Below are 23269 nucleotides of genomic sequence, written 5' to 3'. Positions count from 1 at the left end.
CTCCTCCCTGCACAGTATGGGACGATATGCATGAAGAATGGCCGCTCAGAAAACCGAATCCTCCATTCATTAGCATTTAACTACCAGAAAGTTTTATATCTCATTGAAGACAATTTTACTCTAGAATAGTTTTTTTTTTTTTTTTAAATAAAAACTGGTAATTTGAAGGATTCATATTTATACAGGTGCATCTCAATAAATTAGAATGTCGTGGAAAAGTTCATTTATTTCAGTAATTCAGCTCAAATTGTGAAACTCGTGTATTAAATAAATTCAATGTACACAGACTGAAGTAGTTTAAGTCATTGGTTCTTTTAATTGTGATGATTTTGGCTCACATTTAACAAAAACCCACCAATTCACTATCTCAAAAAATTAGAATACATCATAATAAAATAAAAAAAACATTTTTATTGAATTGTTGGCCTTCTGGAAAGTATGTTCATTTACTGTATATGTACTCAATACTTGGTAGGGGCTGCTTTTGCTTTAATTACTGCCTCAATTCGGCGTGGCATGGAGGTGATTAGTTTGTGGCACTGCTGAGGTGGTATGGAAGCCCAGGTTTCTTTGACAGTGGCCTTCAGCTCATCTGCATTTTTTGGTCTCTTGTTTCTCATTTTCCTCTTGACAATACCCCATAGATTCTCTATGGGGTTCAGGTTTGGTGAGTTTGCTGGCCAGTCAAGCACACCAACACCATGGTCATTTAACCAACTTTTGGTGCTTTGGCAGTGTGGGCAGGTGCCAAATCCTGCTGGAAAATGAAATCAGCATCTTTAAAAAGCTGGTCAGCAGAAGGAAGCATGAAGTGCTCCAAAATTTCTTGGTAAACAGGTGCAGTGACTTTGGTTTTCAAAAAGCACAATGGACCAACACCAGCAGATGACATTGCACCCCAAATCATCACAGACTGTGGAAACTTAACACTGGACTTCAAGCAACTTGGGCTATGAGCTTCTCCACCCTTCCTCCAGACTCTAGGACCTTGGTTTCCAAATGAAATACAAAACTTGCTCTCATCTGAAAAGAGGACTTTGGACTACTGGGCAACAGTCCAGTTCTTCTTCTCCTTAGCCCAGGTAAGACGCCGCTGACGTTGTCTGTGGTTCAGGAGTGGCTTAACAAGAGGAATACGACAACTGTAGCCAAATTCCTTGACACGTCTGTGTGTGGTGGCTCTTGATGCCTTGACCCCAGCCTCAGTCCATTCCTTGTGAAGTTCACCCAAATTCTTGAATCGATTTTGCTTGACAATCCTCATAAGGCTGCGGTTCTCTCGGTTGGTTGTGCATCTTTTTCTTCCACACTTTTTCCTTCCACTCAACTTTCTGTTAACATGCTTGGATACAGCACTCTGTGAACAGCCAGCTTCTTTGGCAATGAATGTTTGTGGCTTACCCTCCTTGTGAAGGGTGTCAATTATTGTCTTCTGGACAACTGTCAGATCAGCAGTCTTCCCCATGATTGTGTAGCCTAGTGAACCAAACTGAGAGACCATTTTGAAGGCTCAGGAAACCTTTGCAGGTGTTTTGAGTTGGTTAGCTGATTGGCATGTCACCATATTCTAATTTTTTGAGATAGTGAATTGGTGGGTTTTTGTTAAATGTGAGCCAAAATCATCACAATTAAAAGAACCAAAGACTTAAACTACTTCAGTCTGTGTGCATTGAATTTATTTAATACACGAGTTTCACAATTTGAGTTGAATTACTGAAATAAATGAACTTTTCCACGACATTCTAATTTATTGAGATGCACCTGTATATAAACTTCAGCAGTCTCTATAATTTTTTTTTTTAAATCCTCAATAATTAATGACTGTTGCTGCGTCCGAAACCGCGTACTGTCACAGTATGTACTGTATTTGATGAAGGACGCACTTATCTGCTGGCAAAACAGTACGTTCTTTTAGGTATGCATGTGAGTAGTATGAATAGATTTCGGACATACTTCATCTGGGTACGTGGGCATTGTCTCGTGACCTGAATATATGAAGAAAAACAACCACAAAAACTATCTGCTCAGGTTTTGTTAATCAAGAACCATTTAAGCACAGGGAACAATTATCTTGGTATATATATCACTTACATTTGAGAAGAGCTGTCCGACTCATGATTCACTGCCGTTCTTTTAAATCCAGTGTTTTGAACATGATGTCGCCTCAGCTCCTGAGGGATTATGGGATCGTAAAGTGTCCCGTCGATCCACACTTCAGAATCTCACCAGAAATATTAGGTCATCCGGGTACTTTTTGCTTACTGCTTCATGAATACTGTGGATTCGGACATACTACTCCATTGGCATACTGTTTTTAGCATACTATATAGTAGGGAAGTATGGATATTCGGCCACAACATGTGACTGTCACATCCTAGCCAGCGCTGGAAAAAGTAACAAGTATCACGTGACAGCGCCATCAACGTGTTGTTTCGGTAGCGGTCAGGACCTCTGGACAATAATTTGCACCTGATTAATGATACTGATAAACTTTCCGCCATCATTTACTCACCCTCGTCGTTCAAAATCAGTATTACTTTTTAATCCTTGAAACACAAGATTGAGGGACAAGAGGATCATGTTTGTGGCTGTTTGTGGCTCCGAAAACACACACAAAAGCACCATTAAAGTCATCCATAACACTCGTGCCTTAGATTTAAATTCTTCTGAAGCCATATGACAGTGTTGTGTGAGGAACAGACTGAAATTTAAGTGTTAATTCACCTCGTCACTCATTTGAAACTGGCGTGCACGCAAGAATGACCTTGTTTACATGAGCGCACCTGACATCAACACTTTGGGCTGTCGAGAGCTGCATGCGGTGGATGTGATGCAGTGCCAGGCGAAAGTTTAAACAAAGTAGAAGAAAAGGCAAAGGAAAAGAAATTGTGCACTTCGGTTCTTATGTGTATTTTCACTATTTTTGTTGAATGTGTGAAAGTGAATGAGATTTGAGGACAGGTCAGTCTTCCACACTTTGAGAACCACTGCTTTAAATCAATAATTGAAAGAGTCACTCACACCACAAAAAAGAAACGTATTGTTTGCCACCTACTGGCGTAAAGGTGCAATCTGCAGAAAACTGTGTCTGAACGAATACTTTTGGTGAATCTTTTGATTCAAAATACTCAAGCCACTGGAATGCGGGGCCTGAGTAGCTTAGCGAGTAAAGACGCTGACTACCACCCCTGGAGTTGTGAGTTTGAATCCAGGACGTGCTGAGTGACTCCAGCCAGGTCTCCTAAGCAACCAATTGGCCTGGTTGCTAGGGAGGGTAAAGTCACATGGGGTAACCTCCTCATGTTCGCCATAATGTGGTTCTTGCTCTTGGTGGGGCACGTGGTGAGTTGTGCGTGGATGCCGCGGAGAATAGCGTGAAGCCTCCACATGCGCTATGTCTCTGTGGTAACGCGCTCAACAAGCCACGTGATAAGATGCGTGGATTGACGGTCTCAGACGCGGAGGCAACTGAGATTCGTCCTCCACCACCCGGATTGAGTCACTACGCCACCACGAGGACTTAGAGCGCATTGGGAATTGGCCATTCCAAACTGGGGAGAAAAGGGGAGAAAAAAAAAAAAAAGTCACTGGAATGAACACCATAATGTTGCAGCCCTCCCAGAGGTTGAAAACCCCTAATCTACAGAGCAAATCCAGCTTTGTGAGACCTCTTTTCTAATTTTTTTGTGTCAGAAAAGCTACATTTGTGATATAATCTGTCAAATGTTCATGCACTCATAATTTGAAGTTATTTCTCTAAAACAAAGTTGAATGCACTTGAAGTGCAGTTAAGGTGACATGAGTGAGACCAGTGTCAAACCATTTGGCCAGTGCTATGCTATTCAAACAGTTTATCCGTATGACCCACTGTAACCTCTCTCCACAGACCAAAAAGAAATGAACTGTCATATTCATCCTATTACACAGTTTTTAACCACTCTGATCCCCAGACCTTATGTGATACCTTGGGTATTCCACACTGAAATGTAATGGAGAGTCACAGAGGTCCATTGTGTAACATAGAAAAAGTTTTTGCACCCTTAAAAGAGCACAATTCTGGAAACAGAGAACATTCATAGAGGGAAATGAGACACAGACAACATTCTCAAGAGCGAGAATTAAGGAAGTAGGGAGTTTCAACAAGACAACAAACAATGGTTCAACAAATACCTCAGAAGGTTCTGATGAGTTTTCATGTAGTTCGGCCCAGCAGGCAAAACCTAATATGCAGAAAAAAGACCCCTTGACTAATTATTCTGTAGAAATTCCAGGTTTGTCCCATTGGAATGAAGATATGATGGCAGACAATGGGAGACAACAAAGTAAGCATGTTTTTTTTTTGCTGAGCAAGGCTGGTAAGTCCATCTACTGCTCAAATAATGAACTCCATAATAGTTGCATTAAATATAGGGTATTTAATGGGTCTTTGCTGCACTTTTGGCTCAGTACACTTTTTGATGTATTTGGTTCTTTTTTTTCTCTCTTTCTTTTTCTTTTTTTTAACCATTCAGTAAACAAGTTGGGAATTAAGAATTACCAGTCAAATACTTGTCTGGAAAATTGCTCAATTTGTTCCAAAAGTGTTAGCAACTGTGACTGCAAATGTATTCCCACCAAAACTGTTATCGTGATAAAGCTCAGAGTGTTTATTATTTTATTGCTTAAAATCAAACAAAAAAACATTGCAATTCTGCTACTCTGGGTCTCTAAAGGTTAACTGAAACAGGCCTGTTGACATTGTAACTAAAATGTTTCCAAATGAATCAATATCAAGTATAATCAAAACTGAATTATATTGAGAGATTGTGAATCAGAATTCAATCAGGGTGTCGACTGCCATTCTATAAAAAACTGTTTTTACAATTTCAGAAGAAAATGTGAGTAGAAACAGATCAATATTTAAGTCTTTATATTTTCCAGAAATTCTTCTCCCTGTCAAGTAGGGGGTGATATGCATGAAGGATGTGAATCACCAAAAACACAACAAGAAGAATGTGAAAGTGAAAGTGGAGATTGACTGAAGGGAGAAAAATTTATAGTAAAAAAGGACTTAAATATTGATCTGTTTCACACCCAGACCTATCATATCACTTCATAAGATTTGGATTTAACCATTTGAGTCAAATGGTTGACTTTTATGCTGACTTAAGTGATTTTTGGAGCTTCAAAATTTTGGCACCCATTCACTTGCATTGGATTGGCCAAAAGAGCTGAGAAATTCTTCTAAAAATCTTCATTTGTGTTCAGCTGATGAAAGAAAGTCATACACATCTGGGATGGCATGAGTAAATGATAAGAGAAGTTTCATTTTTGGGTGAACTATTCCTTTAAACAAATAATGCATTAGACATTTGACTCATTAGCAGCCACTTTAGCACTTTATGTTTATCTGAATCAGTGGCTTTAGCCATCAAAGACTCCAGATGGCTCTTAATTCCTGATAAATGTCAGCCTATTAGCTAGGATTTCCACATTCTGTGAAAGATGAAACCAACTGCGATGAGTTTTGACACAGTAAGCACTCGATATTTCAAACCCAGCCCGGTCACAAATTCTGAGGTGCCTTTTATGTGAAAAATGCATGCAAAAAAGCCTTATTAGATCAAAACGATGGCTGAAACCAGAGAAGCATCAAGAACCACATGATGTTTGAAAAGAGTAGTGTTTGGCTTTGAGCTGCTTTATTAAAACACCATAGACCGAGGAGGACTGGGTAGCTCAGCGAGTATTGACTACCTTCCCTGGAGTCATGAGTTCCAATCCAGGGTTTGCTGAGTGACTCCAGCCAGGTCTCCTAAGCAACCAAATTGGCCCGGTTGCTAGGGAGGGTAAAGTCACATGAGGCAACCTCCTCGTGGTCGCGATTAGTGGTTCTCGCTCTCAATGGGGTGCATAATAAGTTGTGTGTGGATCGCGGAGAATAGCATGAGCCTCCACGTGCTGTGAATCTCCGCAGTGTCATGCACAGCGAGTCACGTGATAAGATGCGCGGATTGACTGTCTCAGAAGCGGAGGCAACTGAGTCTTGTCCTCCACCACCCAGACTGAGGTGAGTAACCGCACCACCACGAGGACCTAGTAAGTAGTGGGAATTGGGCATGCCATATTGGGGAGGAAAGGGGATAAATATAAATAAAAAACACCATACGTGATATGTTTTTTTTTTTACATGATATGGTTTGTGTTGACAGCCTATGTTTACACATGATGTTTCCATATGACACTTCAACTGGTGTACACCATGAACATGCAACTGTATATGATGTCCTCACGGCTTTTCTTATAACCCTTTACACAGCCCAGAGATGGAGACGCCATACAAAAGCCAGGAGGAGAGGATATGCTTGATTGTTCTGTATCACAACATGCACAGCTGCATCCACAGCATGTCATGGCCCTTTAAATTAATGTACCATTCAACAAACAGAGAAACTCTGCTGGCGTGGGTATGTGCCATTTCATTGTTAAGCTATTCAACTGTAGCGTAGAGTAAGTTTCAAGCCTTAAGGCTATAAACATTTCTACAGTTACACTAACTTGAAGTTGCTCAGCAAGATATTGTGTAAACTGTTGCTTTCAATAGTTGACGTGAAAGACAAAACTGACTGTAGAAGAAGTCCATTTACTAATCTCTCCCTCTTGATCAGTAGGTCACAAGCAAGTTTAAGATGTACGCCTGCTGGACACTAAGAAATAAGCTGTTACTGAAGTCACTAAACTGCTACGGTGGATTAAAAAGGAAGAAGAACGTCTCTTTATCTGTTCCCTCCCAAAACACCCCACCCCACAACCAGGCAGGAGTTCTGCTGAAAGGGGCAGATCATACAGACAGGAAGCATCAGACTGTGGCTTTCTATCTCTCTTATAGCCTCCTGCAACCATAACCTCATAAAGTTACTTTTCAACAAAGCAGTTAATGTTTAAGTTCTGTGTTTTATGGTTTTGGACTTTATAGTGTACGTGTCAATATTTGAAAATATGTAAACCCTCCTGCATTTGTGTCAGAGGGATTATGGAGCAGACATGTAAATTCTGGTTTTTTTTTTTGTTTATTATTATTTTGTATTATTGTTTGGGAGATGCATATGACAGCAGCGAACGTATTTTCCTTTTTTGTGTGCTTGCATCCCACCTGTTTAGGTAACTGTCACAAGTCCAATATATTTACTGTATGTACAAACAAGTATACTGTACAGTAGGGGAGACCGGGGCTAGCTGTCACACAGAGAAGTTGTCACTATTCAATCGACTAGTCAACTATAACTAACGTAGCCGGAAGTCGAACTAGTCGCTCACTGGGGCTAGTTGTCACACAGGGAAGATGTCACTATTCAGCAGTGTGACAACATGCCCCAGCATGTCACACAAGGTCAACATATATTCAATGAACTGTATCTTTTTTACTGGGCAATAATGGTGGGTATGTTTGTTTGATTAGTGCACATGTGAAATATCTTCAAAAATAATGCCATAAATAGTTTTAATTTATCTCTTTAATTTAATTTTTAATTTTACCCCAACTCTGTGGGGGTCATACCATCTGTTGTAGGGCACCTTGTTCTTCTTCTACTCAATTCTATTTGCAAAGGGAATGTTGAAATGTAAAACTGTTATTTCCTACTGATACACTAAAAGCAGGATATGTAAAATAATCGTTTTAAGACAAATGTTTTGCAAAAAATATAATGCGCCTAAGACTTTTGCACAGTACTGTATATATATTTGTGGTTAGGTTGATAATAATTATTAAAAATGCTGAATCTTAAATCAAAATCAGCTTGAATTTTTATGCATGCTACTTTAAATCATGTTGCATTGAACTGGCAACTTCCAGGTAAAATAGTAACAACTCATGTTACTAAATGTGTTACTAACCCCTGTCTACAGAGACAGCATTTCTTTTTTATTTTTATTTATTTTTATCCCCTTTTCTCCCAATTTGGAATGCCCAATTCCCACTACTTAGTAGGTCCTCGTGGTGGCGCGGTTACTCACCTCACTTCGAGTAGCGGAGGACAAGTCTCAGTTGCCTCCATTTCTGAAAAAGTCAATCCGTGCATCTTGTCATACGTCTCGTTGTGCATGACACCGCAGAGACTCACGGCATGTGGAGGCTCATGCTACACTCCGCGATCCGCACACAAGTTACCATGCACCCCATTGAGAGCAAGAACCACTAATTGTGAACATGAGGAGGTTACCCCATGTGACTCTACCCTCACTAGCAACCGAGCCAATTTGGTTGCTTAGGAGACAAGCTGGTGTCACTCAGCACATCCTGGATTCGATCTCACGCCTCCAGGTGTGGTAGTCAGCGTTAATACTCGCTGAGCTACCCAGGCCCCTTGCACCACCTTCTTAAGGCAAGACTTAACTAGTAGATTGTAAGCTTTCCGTAAAGTAACGCGTAGTCGCATAATATGACGTTTACTTGTATTGATCCAATAAACAGCCTTCAAATTTGTACACAGAAGTGTTAAACAGCCGTGAATTTCAGTTTGATCTTGTTCAAACCTTGTTTGATTGAAACTGTCGTAACTGTCAGCTGTAATAAATGATATCCCCATTGAAATACGATATGTAATAAAACAAGATTTCATTTATGATATACTGTATTTAGCTAATGTAAATAACAATATTCAATAACTAGCTAAAATGAATAAGAGACAATATATAAATAAATACTAATACAACAGGCTGGAAAAATAGACATTTATTCATATTAAAATCTATTTCGTATATGTTGAAATGTGACATCGGGCGGCGTAGGCCCTACACAGGATTAGATCAGTTTCATGCTGAAGAGGTACGTTTTTTACATAATGTTATCTCCCTTAAATGTAAACGAGTGTAAATGCCAACACCATCATATATGTCGAAAGAACTGAAATCTGTCAACCAAAACATATATGTTATTAAGTGAGTCTGCTTTTTTATTCCAACCGTTACTCCTGGTCAGAGGCTTCCATAAATATTTAGTTTATACGTAGGGTTACGTCCTACTTAAATTTATTGGTGCAACGCTCAAATATTTAGTAGTGCATAAATTGTGCCTTAGTGCCCATTAACGCCACAACTAGGCTAAGCTGTAACGTACGCATAGATGGTGCAACCGGCCCCTGCTCAGACGGAATCCTTCGCAAGAGGACACCGCACAACTGGATGCCACCACTTACTCGACTCTTGCCACCCCTTTGCCACCCTGGCAATAATCCTGGACACGCCCCTGAGTATGAGGTAGTCCTAGCTCATCTTCCCAAACAGTATGCATTATGTCAGTGCGCCATCTACAGGACAGGTGCGGACTTAACACACGGATGCGTGTGTGTCAACAAGCCAATCCGTTCAGATGAGAAGATGGGAGAAACCAGAAAGTTGCAGCTTTAAGCCTCATATTATCAGAATGGCACGTCGTTTGGCCACACAGAGCTGTCAGAAAATACAGTAATTGAGGTGACAGTGTTACTTTATTCCTTCTAGCAGTGTTTTGCTGTGGGTGAAGATGGCGCAAGCACTGTCAGAAGAGGAGTTCCACCGCATGCAGGTACAAATCACATGATTCACGCTTTTAATAGGTCTCTTATTTAACCTGTAATAAAGACACGAGACTACTGATGTGATTTGAAATGATTTTGAGTGGGAATATGTGTAAACTTGGCTTTATCAGGGCTGTATGCATGTTCATCCTGTGAGGCGGAGGGAGGAGGCTGTTAGCTTTAGCCGGTAGCATGCCATGTTTACTGTTAACATGCTGGAAAAATAGTTTGATGGACTACTACAACGGTTTTCTTGAATTAATAATCTGATTTAGTCACTAAGACGACTTTTTGGCGAAATGACACAAAATAAAGTGTCTATTTAACGAGCCTGTGATATAAGTTAGCATGCTAGCATGCTAACCTGTTATTTATGGCCATTAGTCACCGTTAGCACAGTACGTAGATGTTAAAATCCATTTAACTAAAGGTCTTTTTTAAATTATAAATGTTTGAATTAAAGTATTTAAGCTATGTGTCCCGGCAGTGATGCTAAATATCAGGCTCTTGGATGTAGCATAATTGTTTTGTTTTGCACTAGCATCCTTGTTTATAAGCTAAGATGCATCTAATATTCAGTTTCATAGCAACCAGTTTGCTAGAATCATTAATTAAATGTTTCCATTACGTAAACAAACCCATAACATGTTACAAATCAACATATTAACTGGCCTTAAGGGAGTCATATGATGCTACCATCATGTTATATTGTGTTATCTTGGTGGTTACCATTGCTATCAATAATCTATAATGAACAAATCAAAGTTTTTCTTCTGTTTTAACCTTTTATTTAAATTTGTGTCATTTTAGGCTCAGCTTTTAGAGCTCAGAACGCAAAACTACCAGTTATCCGATGAGCTGCGGAAAAATACAGTAGGTAAGTAGAGACTGCATAAAATTAAACGTTTATTTATTTTCTTTTTCTCCCCAATTTCCCAATCACCCAAGTCCGGGTGGTGGAGGACGAATCTCAGTCGCCTCTGCGTCTGAGATCGTCAATCCACGCATCTTATCACGTGGCTTGTTGAGCGCATTACTGCGGAGACATGGCACATCCATGTATCCATGCACAACTCCCCAAGCGCCCCACCAAGAGCAAACCACATTATAGCGACCGCGAGGAGTTTAGAGGCCATGTGACTCTACCCTCACTAGCAACTGTGCCAATTTGGTTGCTTAGGAGACCTGGCTGGAGTCACTCAGCATGCCCTGGATTCGAACTTGCGACTCCAGGGGTGGTAATCAGTGTCTTTACTCGCTGAGCTACCCAGGCTCCCAAACTAAACCTTTATTAATTCAAAACATGGGATAACATAGGTGATTTAATTTTTTTTTTTAAACCCAGCAGATTGTAACCCAGCAGTTCCTCATAACCACACTTCTGGTTAGATAACAGATAATTTATGCATTTTGCCAAAATAGTGCACATCTGTACTTTTTTTTTCATTTTTCATTTTATTTTTTTTACATTTTCTGTGCTTATTTGGGATAACAAAATTGGCGTAATTCAGCAGAATGGATTTAAATATGGTAAAATGTGTTAACGGAGCTGAGAGTACTACACATAAATACAGGCATTGACAGACAAATACACTGTATAGCATCAAATAAAGTGAGTTTATTATCTTGTTTCTAGTTATTCTCTGTTTTAACTGTGTTATAGAGCTCAACAGTGTCCGTCAGAAGATCTCGACCTTGGAGAAAGATTACATCAAAGCACAGAAGGTGAAGGCCTACTTCAGTTTTTCACTCATTGCCATGAGATAGAGATCAGGTCTTGCTGCAGGCCTCTGTTAAAAATGCAAGGCCTTGCACATTTGCTTTGTATGCTGTTTTCTTGCCTTGTTTTTTAATGAGCTCTGAGTAATTGACTGTGCAGGTCATTGCATGTCAGTTTTTTTTTGCCCTGTTTTCACACTTCTCTACAGTGACTGAACCAGCCGGGTGATTATTAAGTAATTTCCTGATCTCGCACTTAAAGTTCAAAAAGTCTTCCTTTCATTGGGCAGGAAGAGTGATTGCACTGTGACGCAAAATCACTTACACTGATCATGTTGTAATGCTCAAAATATAGCATAGTACAAAGTGTCCATGACGCAGCATTGCCTAAAACATTCATAAATCTACAAGAATGTGTAGAAATGATGCACTGATCACTCAGCTCCAGGGTTTTTCAACAATAGGCCAGTTGTCAGATATTTAAAACACGTACAGTGCATATAAAGTCCATTAGGGAAAATACTTCTGTTTTGAAGATTTTGAACAAACTGAAAACCAATAAAAGCATTTAAAATGAAAGAAGAAATGTGTAATAATCTGCAGTATTTCTTTGTATAAACATAGTGGTATATACAAATATATATAATTTATTTCCAAAGAATAAAAATGTAAATAAATAATATTAATAATAATAATAAACAATTTTGAAATGATGTAATGAATACATTTTATTAATAAGTTATACTAGCTTCCAAATCTATAGAAAGACAAAATCTAGCTATTTTTTTATAATGGAGGTACCTGGGTTGGCTTTGTGTCTGTAAAAGTTGGGAACCCCTATCTTAGCTTAAAATTGCTTTCAATGTGCAGTTAACTGACAAATTACAGAGGCAATTGAAGGTCATGGTTTTGCCATAGGGAAGGTTGTCCATTTGCTAGTAAAATCAGCTTCAGTGCATTTTCTTATCAGGTTTTCTGGGGATACTGCCTTTTAGCAGTATTTTATTGCTTTTAAATTGTGCTTGATTTGACTTCAGTTGTGATGTTTTTTTCTTTCTTTCTGTTTTTACCCTCAGGCTTTGAATAAGAGCAAGAAAGCACAGGTGAGTTTTCTACAGTAAATGAAAATAAATGTTTTTCTTTTCTCATCAACAAATTGAATCGGTTTGTTTGGGCATTCAAAAAGTGATTCACAATTCATTTATCTTCGCAGAATCTTAGGTTTTCTTTTCATGGCAAAATGTTTAGTTAAATGTTGCTGTTCATCACTGTGTCTTCAACTTAGTTGTAGAAATGGGGGTGTTTCCTAATGTAAATGTGTCTAAGTTTAATGTTATCATCCTGATTGAAATCCTCATTCATTTTTGTGCCAGATAAATGCTCTGATACTGCAAAAATAATACATTTCATCAGATAGTTATATATTTATAAAGAGATTTCCCCTTTAAATAGCTTCAATGTAGTTGGCTACTTTTTTTGGTAGCTACTAGCTTGTAGTATAGTTAAAGGAATAGTTTACCCAAAAATGATAATTCTCTCATCATTTACTCACCCTTATACCATCTCTAACTCATATGACTTTCTTTCTTCTGCGGAACACAAACGAAGACATTTTCATAGGTGTATAATGTCTTTATATCTATACAATGCAAGTCCATGGAGTCCAAAACTTCCAAGCTCAGAAAGCAGCATAAAGGTAATCCATAAATCTGGATTGTCTTCTGAAATTATATGACAGGTTTTTGGGTGAGAACAGACCAAAACCCATTTTTACTCTAAATCATGACATCTGCAGTCTCCTTGGCACGTTTATGATTTGAAGCTCTATAACACTTCCTCGCGCTTGACGTATGTGTATACAGTGCTTGCACATGTCAGAGTTACAATTTGGTCTGTACTCGCCGAAAACCGATCATATCGCTTCAAAAGACTTGGATTAAACCAGGTACTAAAAACGAAATTTTTCCATTTCGCATCGTTCTGAGCAAACATTGTATTTTTTTTCCGTTTCGGTTCAGAATTTCTGCAGCCTCATTTGCAAATGTTAATCAGTTAGAACAAAATAAAAGAATAGTTAATAGCTTTCTTTTTAAAATGACAATACTCTGTGCTAAGGGGTGGGTGAAATATCAATTGCAGTATTGCCAGTTCTTGCAAGAGAAACAAGCAACCTGGTCTGGAAAAACAAGTCCAAAATAAGCCACTTGCCTCACCAAAATAAGCGAAAATAAGCAATAACATTTTTTCTTGTGTGATGAATTTGTCAGCATAGAAATCAAAACAAGCATACAGTTAATTAACAGTTAAGAATAATTTTGATTACAGATCTGCTTCTCGGTCAAAACCCAGCAGCATCAATTCTGTATTATTGCATCATATCTAACAATAATTCAGTGAAGACTTGAAACAACTGAGAAATACACTGATGAGCCAAAACATTATGACCAGTCATAGGTGAAGTGACTAACATTGATCATCTCCTAACAAGGCCACATGTCAAGGACTTGGTAGATGGTATGCAAACAATCAGTTCTCGTAGTCAATGTGTTGAATGCAGGAGAAATGGGCAGGAGTAAAGACCTGAGTGACTTTGACAAGGGCCAAATTGTTATGGCCAGACGACTGGGTCAGAGCATCTCTGAAATGGCAAGGCTTGTGTGGTGCTTCTGGTCAGCAGTGGTAAGCACCTGGGTGCCCAACTGTCAAACTGGTGACAGGCTGTTGGATTCCCAAGGCTCATCGTTTCACGAGGGCAACAAAGTCTATCCCGTCTGGTCCAAACCGACAGAAGGTCTACTCTGGCAGAAGTCACAGAAAAGTTTAACGATGGTTACGGGAGGAATGTGTCACAACACACAGTGCATCGCACCCTGCTGCGAATGGGGTTGCGTAGTCGCCGACCAGTCAGAGTGCCCATGATGACCCCTGTCCACCGTCGAAAGTGGCTACAATGGGCATGTAAGCATCGGATCTTGACCTTAGAGCTTCTTGACCTAGTGGAAGAAGGTCGTCTGGTCCGATGAGTCCCATTTTCTTTTACATCACATGGACGGCCGTGTACATATGCGCTGTTTACCTGGGGAAGTGATGGCACCAGGATGCACTGTGGGAAGACGACAAGCGGGAGTATGATGCTCTGGGCAATGTTCTTCTGGGAAACCCTAGGTCCGGCCATTCATATGGACATCAATTTGACACCCCTTCATGGTAATGGGATTCCCTGATGGCAGTGGCCTCTTTCAGCAGGATAATGCCACACTGCACGCATTGTTTGGGAATGGTTTGAGGAACAAAGAGTTCAAGGTGTTGCCCTGGCCTCCAAATTCACAAGTTCAATCCCAATCACATTCCAGGGATGTGCTGGACTAACAAGTTCGATCCACGGCTGCTCAGCCTCGCAACTTACAGTACTTGAAGGATCTGCTGCTAATGTCTTGGAACCAGAAACCACAGGACACCTTCAGGTGTCTTGTAGAGTCCGTTCCTCGGCGGGTTGGCGCTGTTTTGCTGGCACATGGAGGACCAATAGCATATTAGGCAGGTGGTCATAATGTTTTGGCTCATCAGTGTATACTTTTTTTTTACCTCAAATAATGATTTCCTTGTATCTGGATTAGACTTACATGTACAGTATATGTAGTAATTATACATGGTTGTTAAAAAGGTCTTCATTCACAGAATGCGACATCCACAACGGGCAGTTAGGCAAAGAAATGTCTGATGCAACAGTTTCCTTCAGGATCAAAGCAAAAGTTTAATTTTTTCGGGCAACATGAAATGTTGTAGTTCCAAAAAATGTACTGTTATAAACCCTTTGGCCTTTGGTTTTATTAAAAAATTATTGGAACATAATTAACCGGTTACCAGCTTTTAAAAATAAAGTTTTCACTCCGGAACAACTGAAAATCACTTTGTGCCCGTTTTCGGTTTCATTCTACAAAATTTTTTGTTCATTTTCATTCCTTGAACCATTTTTAGTACCTGGATTAAACCACTCGGGTCGTTTGGATTACCTTTATGATGCCTTTAAGTCCTTTTTGGAGCTTGGATGTGTTGGTCCCCATTGACTTGCATTGTATGGATGTAACGGCATCATCTTCGAAAATATCTTCGTGTTCTGCAGAAGAAAGATAGTCATTAATGGTGAGTAAATTATAAGAGAATGATAATTTTTGGGTGAACTATTCATTTAACTGCTTTTAACTACCTAAGTTACTTTATGGGAGTAGCTTAAATCTTGCGAAGCTACAATTTCAAAGTCACTTTCACAACACTAAATGCAGACCACTATGGAGAACAGGATTTCCGTTAGCCGGTAAATACTGTTTTTTGACCGCTTAAATGTCCCAATGTCCAAAAAATGAAAAAATTGGACATTAAAAAATGTCTGGTGAAAATATTCAGCAACCCCTTTAGTTGATGCCACAATTGTACAGCGTGACGGCGTCCCATTGATGACAGCGCTTTGTTGCCACGGAGGTTTAAACTTTCCTGACAGCTTGCAAAGTCTAATCTGCAAAAGCAGCAGGTTGTATCCCGCACGCTGGCAGAAGCAGCAGGTTGTATCCCGTCTCGCATTACCGCAGTGAGAAGCTTCTCACTTCAGAATTGCATTAAAACAGCCTTGCGTTGCCGTCACCTGGAGGAGAAGGACTCCAGGGTATGTGCATCTCAAGCTGTAGAGAAACGCTGCACACACTGGACTTCACGTCGGCAGCAAAACACTTCTGTGCTATGTAAAATTGGAGGAAAATAGTCATAAAAATAAAGAGAAAGAAATTTGCTAAGGTGAAAAATTATATAACATAATCTAACGATTTTGGTTATTTTAATATTTCTTTGTAAACAAAAAGATATGTGGCAAATTGCAGTTTAGATTTTTGCTTTGATCTCTGTTTTTGTTTTGAACTTTTTATTTTTTATTATAGAGTAATTCCATGACTGCCATTTTTCTTTAATGGAAAAGCATTTATAATGAACAAACATTTATTGTTCATTTGACTTGATTGTGCAATTACTATATGACATGCGCAGTTCATTGTGTTAAAGCACAAAATAAACCGAAATGACCGGATTTTTTCCAATTTGTCTGGTAAACTTTATAATTCCTGGACACATTTCTTAGCAGAAACTCTGATGGACGAAATAATCTCAATGATTGATAACCATGTCATACAATATTCTCTTTTTCAGGAGGTAGATGCCTTACTCAGTGAGAACAAGATGCTGCAGGGCAAGTTACACAGTCAGGAAGATGATTTTAGACTGCAGAACAGCACCCTAATGCAAGAGCTGTCCAAGGTGCTGACAACACACACACACACACACACACACCCAGGTGCATATAAACTACCGTTAGTTATACAGTTGTAAGTGCCATGGGGACAAAGGATGTTTTAAAGAAATGTTTCAGGTTTGATACAAGTTGTGCTTGAGTGCATTTGTTGCATCCATGTTATGTTTTCTGTTACTGCAGAAATGTTTGACTCATCCCTCAGTTTGTAAAAGCAAACAAAAACGCTTGCAGCAATTCGAATATTAGTGGCGTGCTATTAGCCATCTCACATATGGCTTTTGACTCTGGTCTCTCTCCTGGAAGGGATGCCTTGGGAGATCCCAGTCAGAATGGACAGGGGTTGGGGGGGGGTTATGGGTTTGGCCCCTCAACGGGGCACTTTGATGAATGATGGGGAAGTCTATCACCCTGTCTACGCCGGATACAAGCGGAAGTAAACGAGTCAACTAATGTCCCGTTCCATATTGCGCTGCACACACTGGCGCTCCTCCTGCCAACAAGACAAATAAACGGTTAGAACTTTCACTTCAGTGCTTCCAGTGTAGACAGCCTCAAGCCACTGCGGCGCGTCACGTCAAAGGACGCCCCCTGTGTAGACAAGGTGGAAGGGGCAAAGCATTGTACTTGGATAAATGTTAAAATATGAACATTTTGAAAGTATAACTTCATGACCAAGACGTAAAGCATATTAACCATGTGAAGCTGGTAAACCTGGTAACTTTCTCATGATACACGTAAGGGGAGACCAGAAAGGGATATTATGTACCTATAACTATCTTTTTGGGAACATTGTAAAAATTACATCAGTAACGCATAACCAGAAGTTTATCCTGCTAGAAAAGTTGATTTAGACAACATCACAGCTTAAATTTTTTAGTATGAAAATATTAATATAGTTGCTTAAAAAAATATGAGCAGCTTTGCTCCTTAGACTTCCATTGTAAATGTATTAAAGTAAGCATAATTTTTGTTTACAGTTGTTTTAGCAAACTGAGAGATGAGTCTAAATTATTGTGTGTGGTAATTGTGTGTGCTAATTGACAGCATCAACTAGATCATTCCTTTAACTATGATGATTGCCACTTTAGGGCCTGTTATGTGTTTTTACATCAGAATAACAATAGTTTTTTGATTGTTTGCCATGTGGTGGTGTAGTTATGTTCCCAGATTGAGCAGTTAGAACTAGAGAATCAGGGACTGAAGGAGGGTCAGGGTTTGGAAAGACCCGTCTACAGCCCCGCCTCTGGTCCAATAGATGCTGAGCTCCTGCGGCTACAGGCTGAAAACTCCGCCCTGCAGAAGAAATTAACAGGTAAGAGGAACTCATTTCTGAGAACTTTGGACATACAGTCGTCTCTAATTTATTTTCTCACATAAATGTATAGAAATGAACTATGATTGGGAATTGACATAGTGTTTTGTGTCTTATGTATGCAGCTCTTCAAGAACGTCCAGATGTTAATGATGGGAAAGCAGTGCTCGTCGATGGATCAGCCGACACTAATGGTGTCCAATCCGATGCCAGCGGTCACAGTGAGGAGACTGCAGCCCTGGGCAATGATAAACTAGACCAGGTAAAAGATAATGGGTTGAATCTCACTGTGGTTATGGGATGGTGAACCACACAGTGGAGGTTCATTGTAAGAGAATAAATATAAAGTCTTTGTGTGAAAATAATGCTTAAAAAAAAATGCTTGCCTTAGCAAACACCACTAATAAGTTACTTTGTAACAGTTTTAATGTTTTGAACAGTTGACCATGAAGCTATACCTAAACAGCTTTCTAAAAATTCAAGTTTCAGTTCAAGTTAAGTTCCAGTCAGAGTTTTTTAACAGTAGAGTTTCAAAGTGAATCAGTGATTCAGCTCCACAGTGCTGCACTCTTCTTTTAGTTGAGTTTGTTAGAGTTCTCTGAGGTCATGTTTAATGTAGGGGCTACAGATGCTGGGTGAACTCTGGCAGACACAGCAGAGACACTACCATCAGCCTTTTTCTCTGAGATCAGCACTGCAAAGATAAGGGGAATTTAAGGGTTATGAACTGGTGTCTGGTCATTCACTTTTGCAAAGAAAGCTTTACATAGGGATGGCTGCAACTAGTCTGTTTTTTCCAACTAACTAAATTTAAATCAAGTCCTGTCTTACATTTTTTCACTCAACAATACATCACATTACTTTGCACATGTCTTTAAAGACCCCATGAAATCAAAATAGGAGTTTTGCAATTTCTAGTCCAAGTCTATTAGCATTGAAGCTATCTCAGTGCTCAACATTGAAGCCCAAAGTATACTTCGGAATGCTGAGCGTCCGCGTACAGGATGCGTGACGCAAATCTCGTCATCAGCAGAGTGCTAGATCACTGAACGCGCACAACACCTGGGACTATTTGCATGAATTAATGGATCCACAAGGTGGCAATACTCACATTTGAGCCATTGTTGTCACGAAGTAAAGCTAGAAGACATAATCTCCGGTAAATAACAGAAAACAGAGTTAAAAACAACAGCAGTAGATGTGCACGTCAAGAGCACGTGTGTGTGTGAGGAGGTCAGGGGATACCTACATTTGTATTACTCGAGTCTGAAGGAATATAAAGACATCTTTATGGGTCTAAACTCTTGAAGAAAAATTTTCCGGCATCTTATAGCAGACTTAGTGCACGTGCACCAACTACCTGTGTATGCGCTCCGTCAAATGAAGTATACTTTGACAGGCTCGCATTTGACTTCAGCGTCTGCATCAAAATCGAAGTATACTTTGGGGTTAAGCATTGTCATGTGCTTGTCCTTCAGACAAGTGAATTGGTCAATCACCAATTACTTGTCCGAGGACCAAAAAAAAAAGGGCGAAAGAACAAAGTAGGGATCACATTAAGATGCAATCAGTGCAGAAAGACGGTTCGGTCATTACTCACCCTCAAGTCTGTTTGAATTTCTCTCTGCTGAGGAGCACAAAATTAGATTTTTGGCAGAATTTTAGTCTCAGTCACTATTTACTGTTATGACATCTTTTTTCCATAAAATAAAAGTGAATTGCGACTGAAACTAACATTCTCCCTATCATCTTGTAACAAGGTAAAAGGGAAAGGAGGAGGCGAGAATCGGCTTAACAACATAAATAATCATTTAATGATTAACTTAAACAAAAAGACAAACACATGCCGGGCAGCTGCCCGTAACTCTGAAACTGGAACTGCCGCCTCCGGTCACCTTTATCCTTCTTGAGGGCTTGATTAGCCTGATTAGGGGCCGGGTGTGTAGCATCACGACCTAGCCCTGCCCTCCTCCCTGCCACACTCCTCCCTCCTCCCTGCCACACATCTCTTTATTAGTTCCATGGAAGATAGAGAGTCAGACAAGTTTGGAACAACGTGAAAGCAAGTAATGATTACAGAATTTTCAGTAACACTTTACAATAAGGTTCGATATTGCATTAACATTAGTTAATGCATTAGGTATCATGAACTAACAATGAACAATATATTTTTTTGCATTTATATCTTTGTTAATGTTAGTTACTAAAAATATACATTTGTTCATTGTTTGTTCATGTTGGTTCATTGTGCATTAACTAATGTTAACATATACAACTTTTTATTTAAACGTTTTTTTTTTTTTAAATATATGCTGGAATTAATATTAACCAACATTGTTAGTTCATGTTAACTGTTCGTGTTAACTAATGTCAACAAATGGAACCTTATTGTAAAGTGTTTTCGAATTTTCATTTTTGGGTAAATTGTCTCTTTAAGAGTACGAAGACATAATTTACCCCAAAATGAAACAGGTTCATTTTCTCTTCAAGAGTACAAATGGCTATTTAATATTGACAAAATGCATTGAAAATGTTAACAGATAAAATCATGAGGAAACCTTGCTGCTAAATCAGTTATGATGTATATTGAAAACAGATATGTATATTAAAGATAGATCATATATTTTCATTTTATGGATTTTATTAATGTTAGTATTAATATTATTATTTATGTGTACTGTTACTTAAATTGATTCACATGGCAGAGAAAATACCTCAGATGCAAACATCAGGTGGAGCTCTAGAAAGATGAGAAATGTAACAGGTCTTCAGGATTTTGCATAAGTCTGTTTTAAGCATTTCTCTTCTCTCTACAGATGGTAGCATTACACAAAGGATTTTTGCAATTTCTGCCTTTCTAGCTGTATTATGAGGGAGCACCATGATGTAACTAGGCAAAGTTAGAATGCTCCAACGTTGTGTGCTTGCGATGAAGACAGCTTTGTTCGTTATAAACAGGAGCTTGCTTACAGTGATGTGGTACAACACCATATGTATATCCTATTAAGAGGTTTATACCTGTTTATATCTGTAGCATCTAAAGTTCAGTAAATATGCGCTCCCCACTTCGGGTGCTCACAAGCTGCTGAAAGCTGCACGAGAGAAGGAGAAATTGGGAGAGAGAGGGACGCAATGAGGGAATTCCCTGCATTTTGAACATGAAACTTGTGGGAATTATTAAAATTGTGCTCAATACCCGCACTCCCATGCCGAATTTCAGGCCCCGAGTTAGTTTTTTGTTATTGAGGTTTTAATCAGGCCACTTGTCCAGCCGGGCAAGTAAAATTCTCTTCAACTTGCCCCTTCAAAAATCCAATTGTCCCGGGCGAACAAGCGTCAATATCGAGCCCTGCATCTACAGGCTTACGAGTGTAATCTAAAAAGTGAATATGTTTAGCAGATGTATGCATTAAAGTCTCTCTCCTCTCAGAAAATGGACCAATAATATTGATGTCTCATCCAGCACTACACAGATTTTTTGTCCAATCTACTGCTCTCTAGAATGAGAGTGTCCCTCTCCCTAATTCCACCTGCTACCGATTAGCAAGTAGCAAATTACAGTTCATGTCTGTGACATAAAGTAAAACCTTTTGGCAATTTAAAAAAAAAAAAAAAAAAAAAAAAAGGGTTGGGGGGGGGATGATTTCATGGGTTTTAGGCTCTTTTGCTATAGGCTCCATCATATCATATCTCCATGTATTGTATAAAGAGAGCTGTATCCAGGGGGACCTGGGTAGCTCAGCGAGTAAAGACGCTGACTACCACCCCTGGAGTTCGCGAGTTCGAATCCCAGGGTGTGCTGAGTGACTCCAGCCAGGTCTCCTAAGCAACCAAATTGGCCCGGTTGCTAGGGAGGGTAGAGTCACATGGGGAAACCTCCTCGTGGGCACTATGATGTGGTTCGCTCTCAGTGGGGCGCGTGGTGAGTTGTGCATGGATGGCGTGAAGCCTCCTGTGCTATGTCTCTGTGGTAACGTGCTCAACAAGCCACGTGATAAGATGCGCGGATTGACAGTCTCAGACTCGGAGGCAACTGAGATTCATCCTCTGTCACCTGGATTGAGGCAAGTCTCTACGCCACCACGAGGGCTTAGAGTGCATTGGGAATTGGGCATACCAAATTGGGGAGAAAAGGGGAGAAAAAAAAAAAAAAGAGAGAGCTGTATCCTACTGAATCAAGAATTTAACATCACAAGTCATTTTTGTTAATTGTATCTTTCCCTGACAAATCATTTTAAAATCTGCTACAATAATTGAGTACAAAAACGTGTTAAAATGGGATAAAGTGGAGGTTTTTTTGTGTCTTTTTTGTGTCTGAAGGCTGAGGTGCAGAGCACTAAACCGGAACAGCAAGATAATGATCTGAGCGGTGAGTGCATCTTTCTGACAACTTTTAACATTGTGATATGGAGGGGTGTCATGTGTTTTAATAACTTTTAACTTTGGGTTTCAGAGGTTGTGTTAAAGCTTCACACAGAGATGGAGGAGAAATGTTTACTGAGGGAACAGCTTCAGGCACTAGAGGTAAAAACATGTGTTTTCCTTTAAATGCCCACTCCAGCAGGAATCAGACAAAAGGACAGTACAGGACACTAGGACTCATTTTGCTGATTAGTGTGTATTTTCACACTCACTGTGGGTGCTATTTTGGACAGATTCAGTATCACCTTGCACCCGAAAATACTTAATATCTATGATTAAACTTGTGTGTTTTCTAGTTTAAAGGGATAGTTCACCCCAAAATGAAAATTATTTAATCATTTACTTACTCTAATGTGGTTCCAAACCCTTATGACTTTCTTTCTCCCTTGAAACACAGAAGACGTTTCAAAGAATGTTCACGCTTTTCTTTTCCATACTATGAAAGGAGATTGAACGGTGAACACTGCTGTCAGTTTCATTGTGTGGAGAAGACAAATACCTTATGTGTTTGATGGAAGAGTCAACATCTTTAGACATTTTATAATTAATTGTTTAATTTATCAGTTTCTCAAATGATTAGTAATTGGAACAAATGAGTACCTATGCCCAAGACCTTTCTTGGTGTAGTTAAAATTCCTCTTGGTTATTCAGGGGTGAGTTAAATTGTGGGGTATTTTTGTATTTTCAGACATCCAAGAAGACAGAAATCACAAAACTACAAGAAGAGAACGCTAAAGTAAGTGTGACATGTCTGTTTCAGGAAGCATATCTGTTCATTAAAAATGACACTAATGCCAGTATGTGGTGGGGGGGGCTATATGAATTATTTTGCATCGCCTTGCTGGATAGCGAAATATGTATTTAATAGGTTGTGATTTCCTCCTTTCACCCCCCTGTGCAAAACAAGCTGAATTCTATTTTATTAGCTATGCTGATGAAAGTGGTTAGGAAATGTTTTTAATGTTTTTAATGTTTTTTGCTGTG

General features: G+C 39.4%; 1 protein-coding gene and 1 long non-coding RNA gene across 5 annotated transcripts in view; both read left to right on the top strand.

Annotated features, from left to right (window-relative positions):
* Positions 1-4055: 4055 nt before the first annotated feature.
* Positions 4056-7748, top strand: LOC127423944 (uncharacterized). Its single transcript, XR_007894397.1, has 3 exons — positions 4056-4322; positions 6299-6446; positions 6651-7748. It is a non-coding gene; the product is annotated as an uncharacterized LOC127423944 (long non-coding RNA).
* Positions 7749-9305: 1557 nt separating this feature from the next.
* Positions 9306-23269, top strand: part of LOC127423922 (GRIP1-associated protein 1-like) — a 78430-nt gene continuing 64466 nt past the window's right edge. For 3 of the 4 annotated variants that reach the window (XM_051668613.1, XM_051668612.1, XM_051668615.1), the window contains exons 1-10: positions 9306-9544; positions 10347-10413; positions 11200-11261; positions 12332-12358; positions 16449-16556; positions 17707-17863; positions 17989-18125; positions 22184-22232; positions 22317-22387; positions 22974-23021. In XM_051668613.1, the coding sequence (XP_051524573.1) occupies positions 9503-9544; positions 10347-10413; positions 11200-11261; positions 12332-12358; positions 16449-16556; positions 17707-17863; positions 17989-18125; positions 22184-22232; positions 22317-22387; positions 22974-23021 (768 nt within the window). In that variant the 5' untranslated portion in view covers positions 9306-9502. The remainder of the gene's footprint in view (positions 9545-10346; positions 10414-11199; positions 11262-12331; positions 12359-16448; positions 16557-17706; positions 17864-17988; positions 18126-22183; positions 22233-22316; positions 22388-22973; positions 23022-23269) is intronic. The other variant, XM_051668614.1, reaches the window with a different exon arrangement.

Source organism: Myxocyprinus asiaticus, chromosome 33 (genome assembly GCF_019703515.2).
Source record: "Myxocyprinus asiaticus isolate MX2 ecotype Aquarium Trade chromosome 33, UBuf_Myxa_2, whole genome shotgun sequence".
NCBI lineage: Eukaryota > Metazoa > Chordata > Actinopteri > Cypriniformes > Catostomidae > Myxocyprinus > Myxocyprinus asiaticus.
Note: the sequence above shows the minus strand (reverse complement) of the source record. Positions and strands in the feature narration are given on the sequence as shown.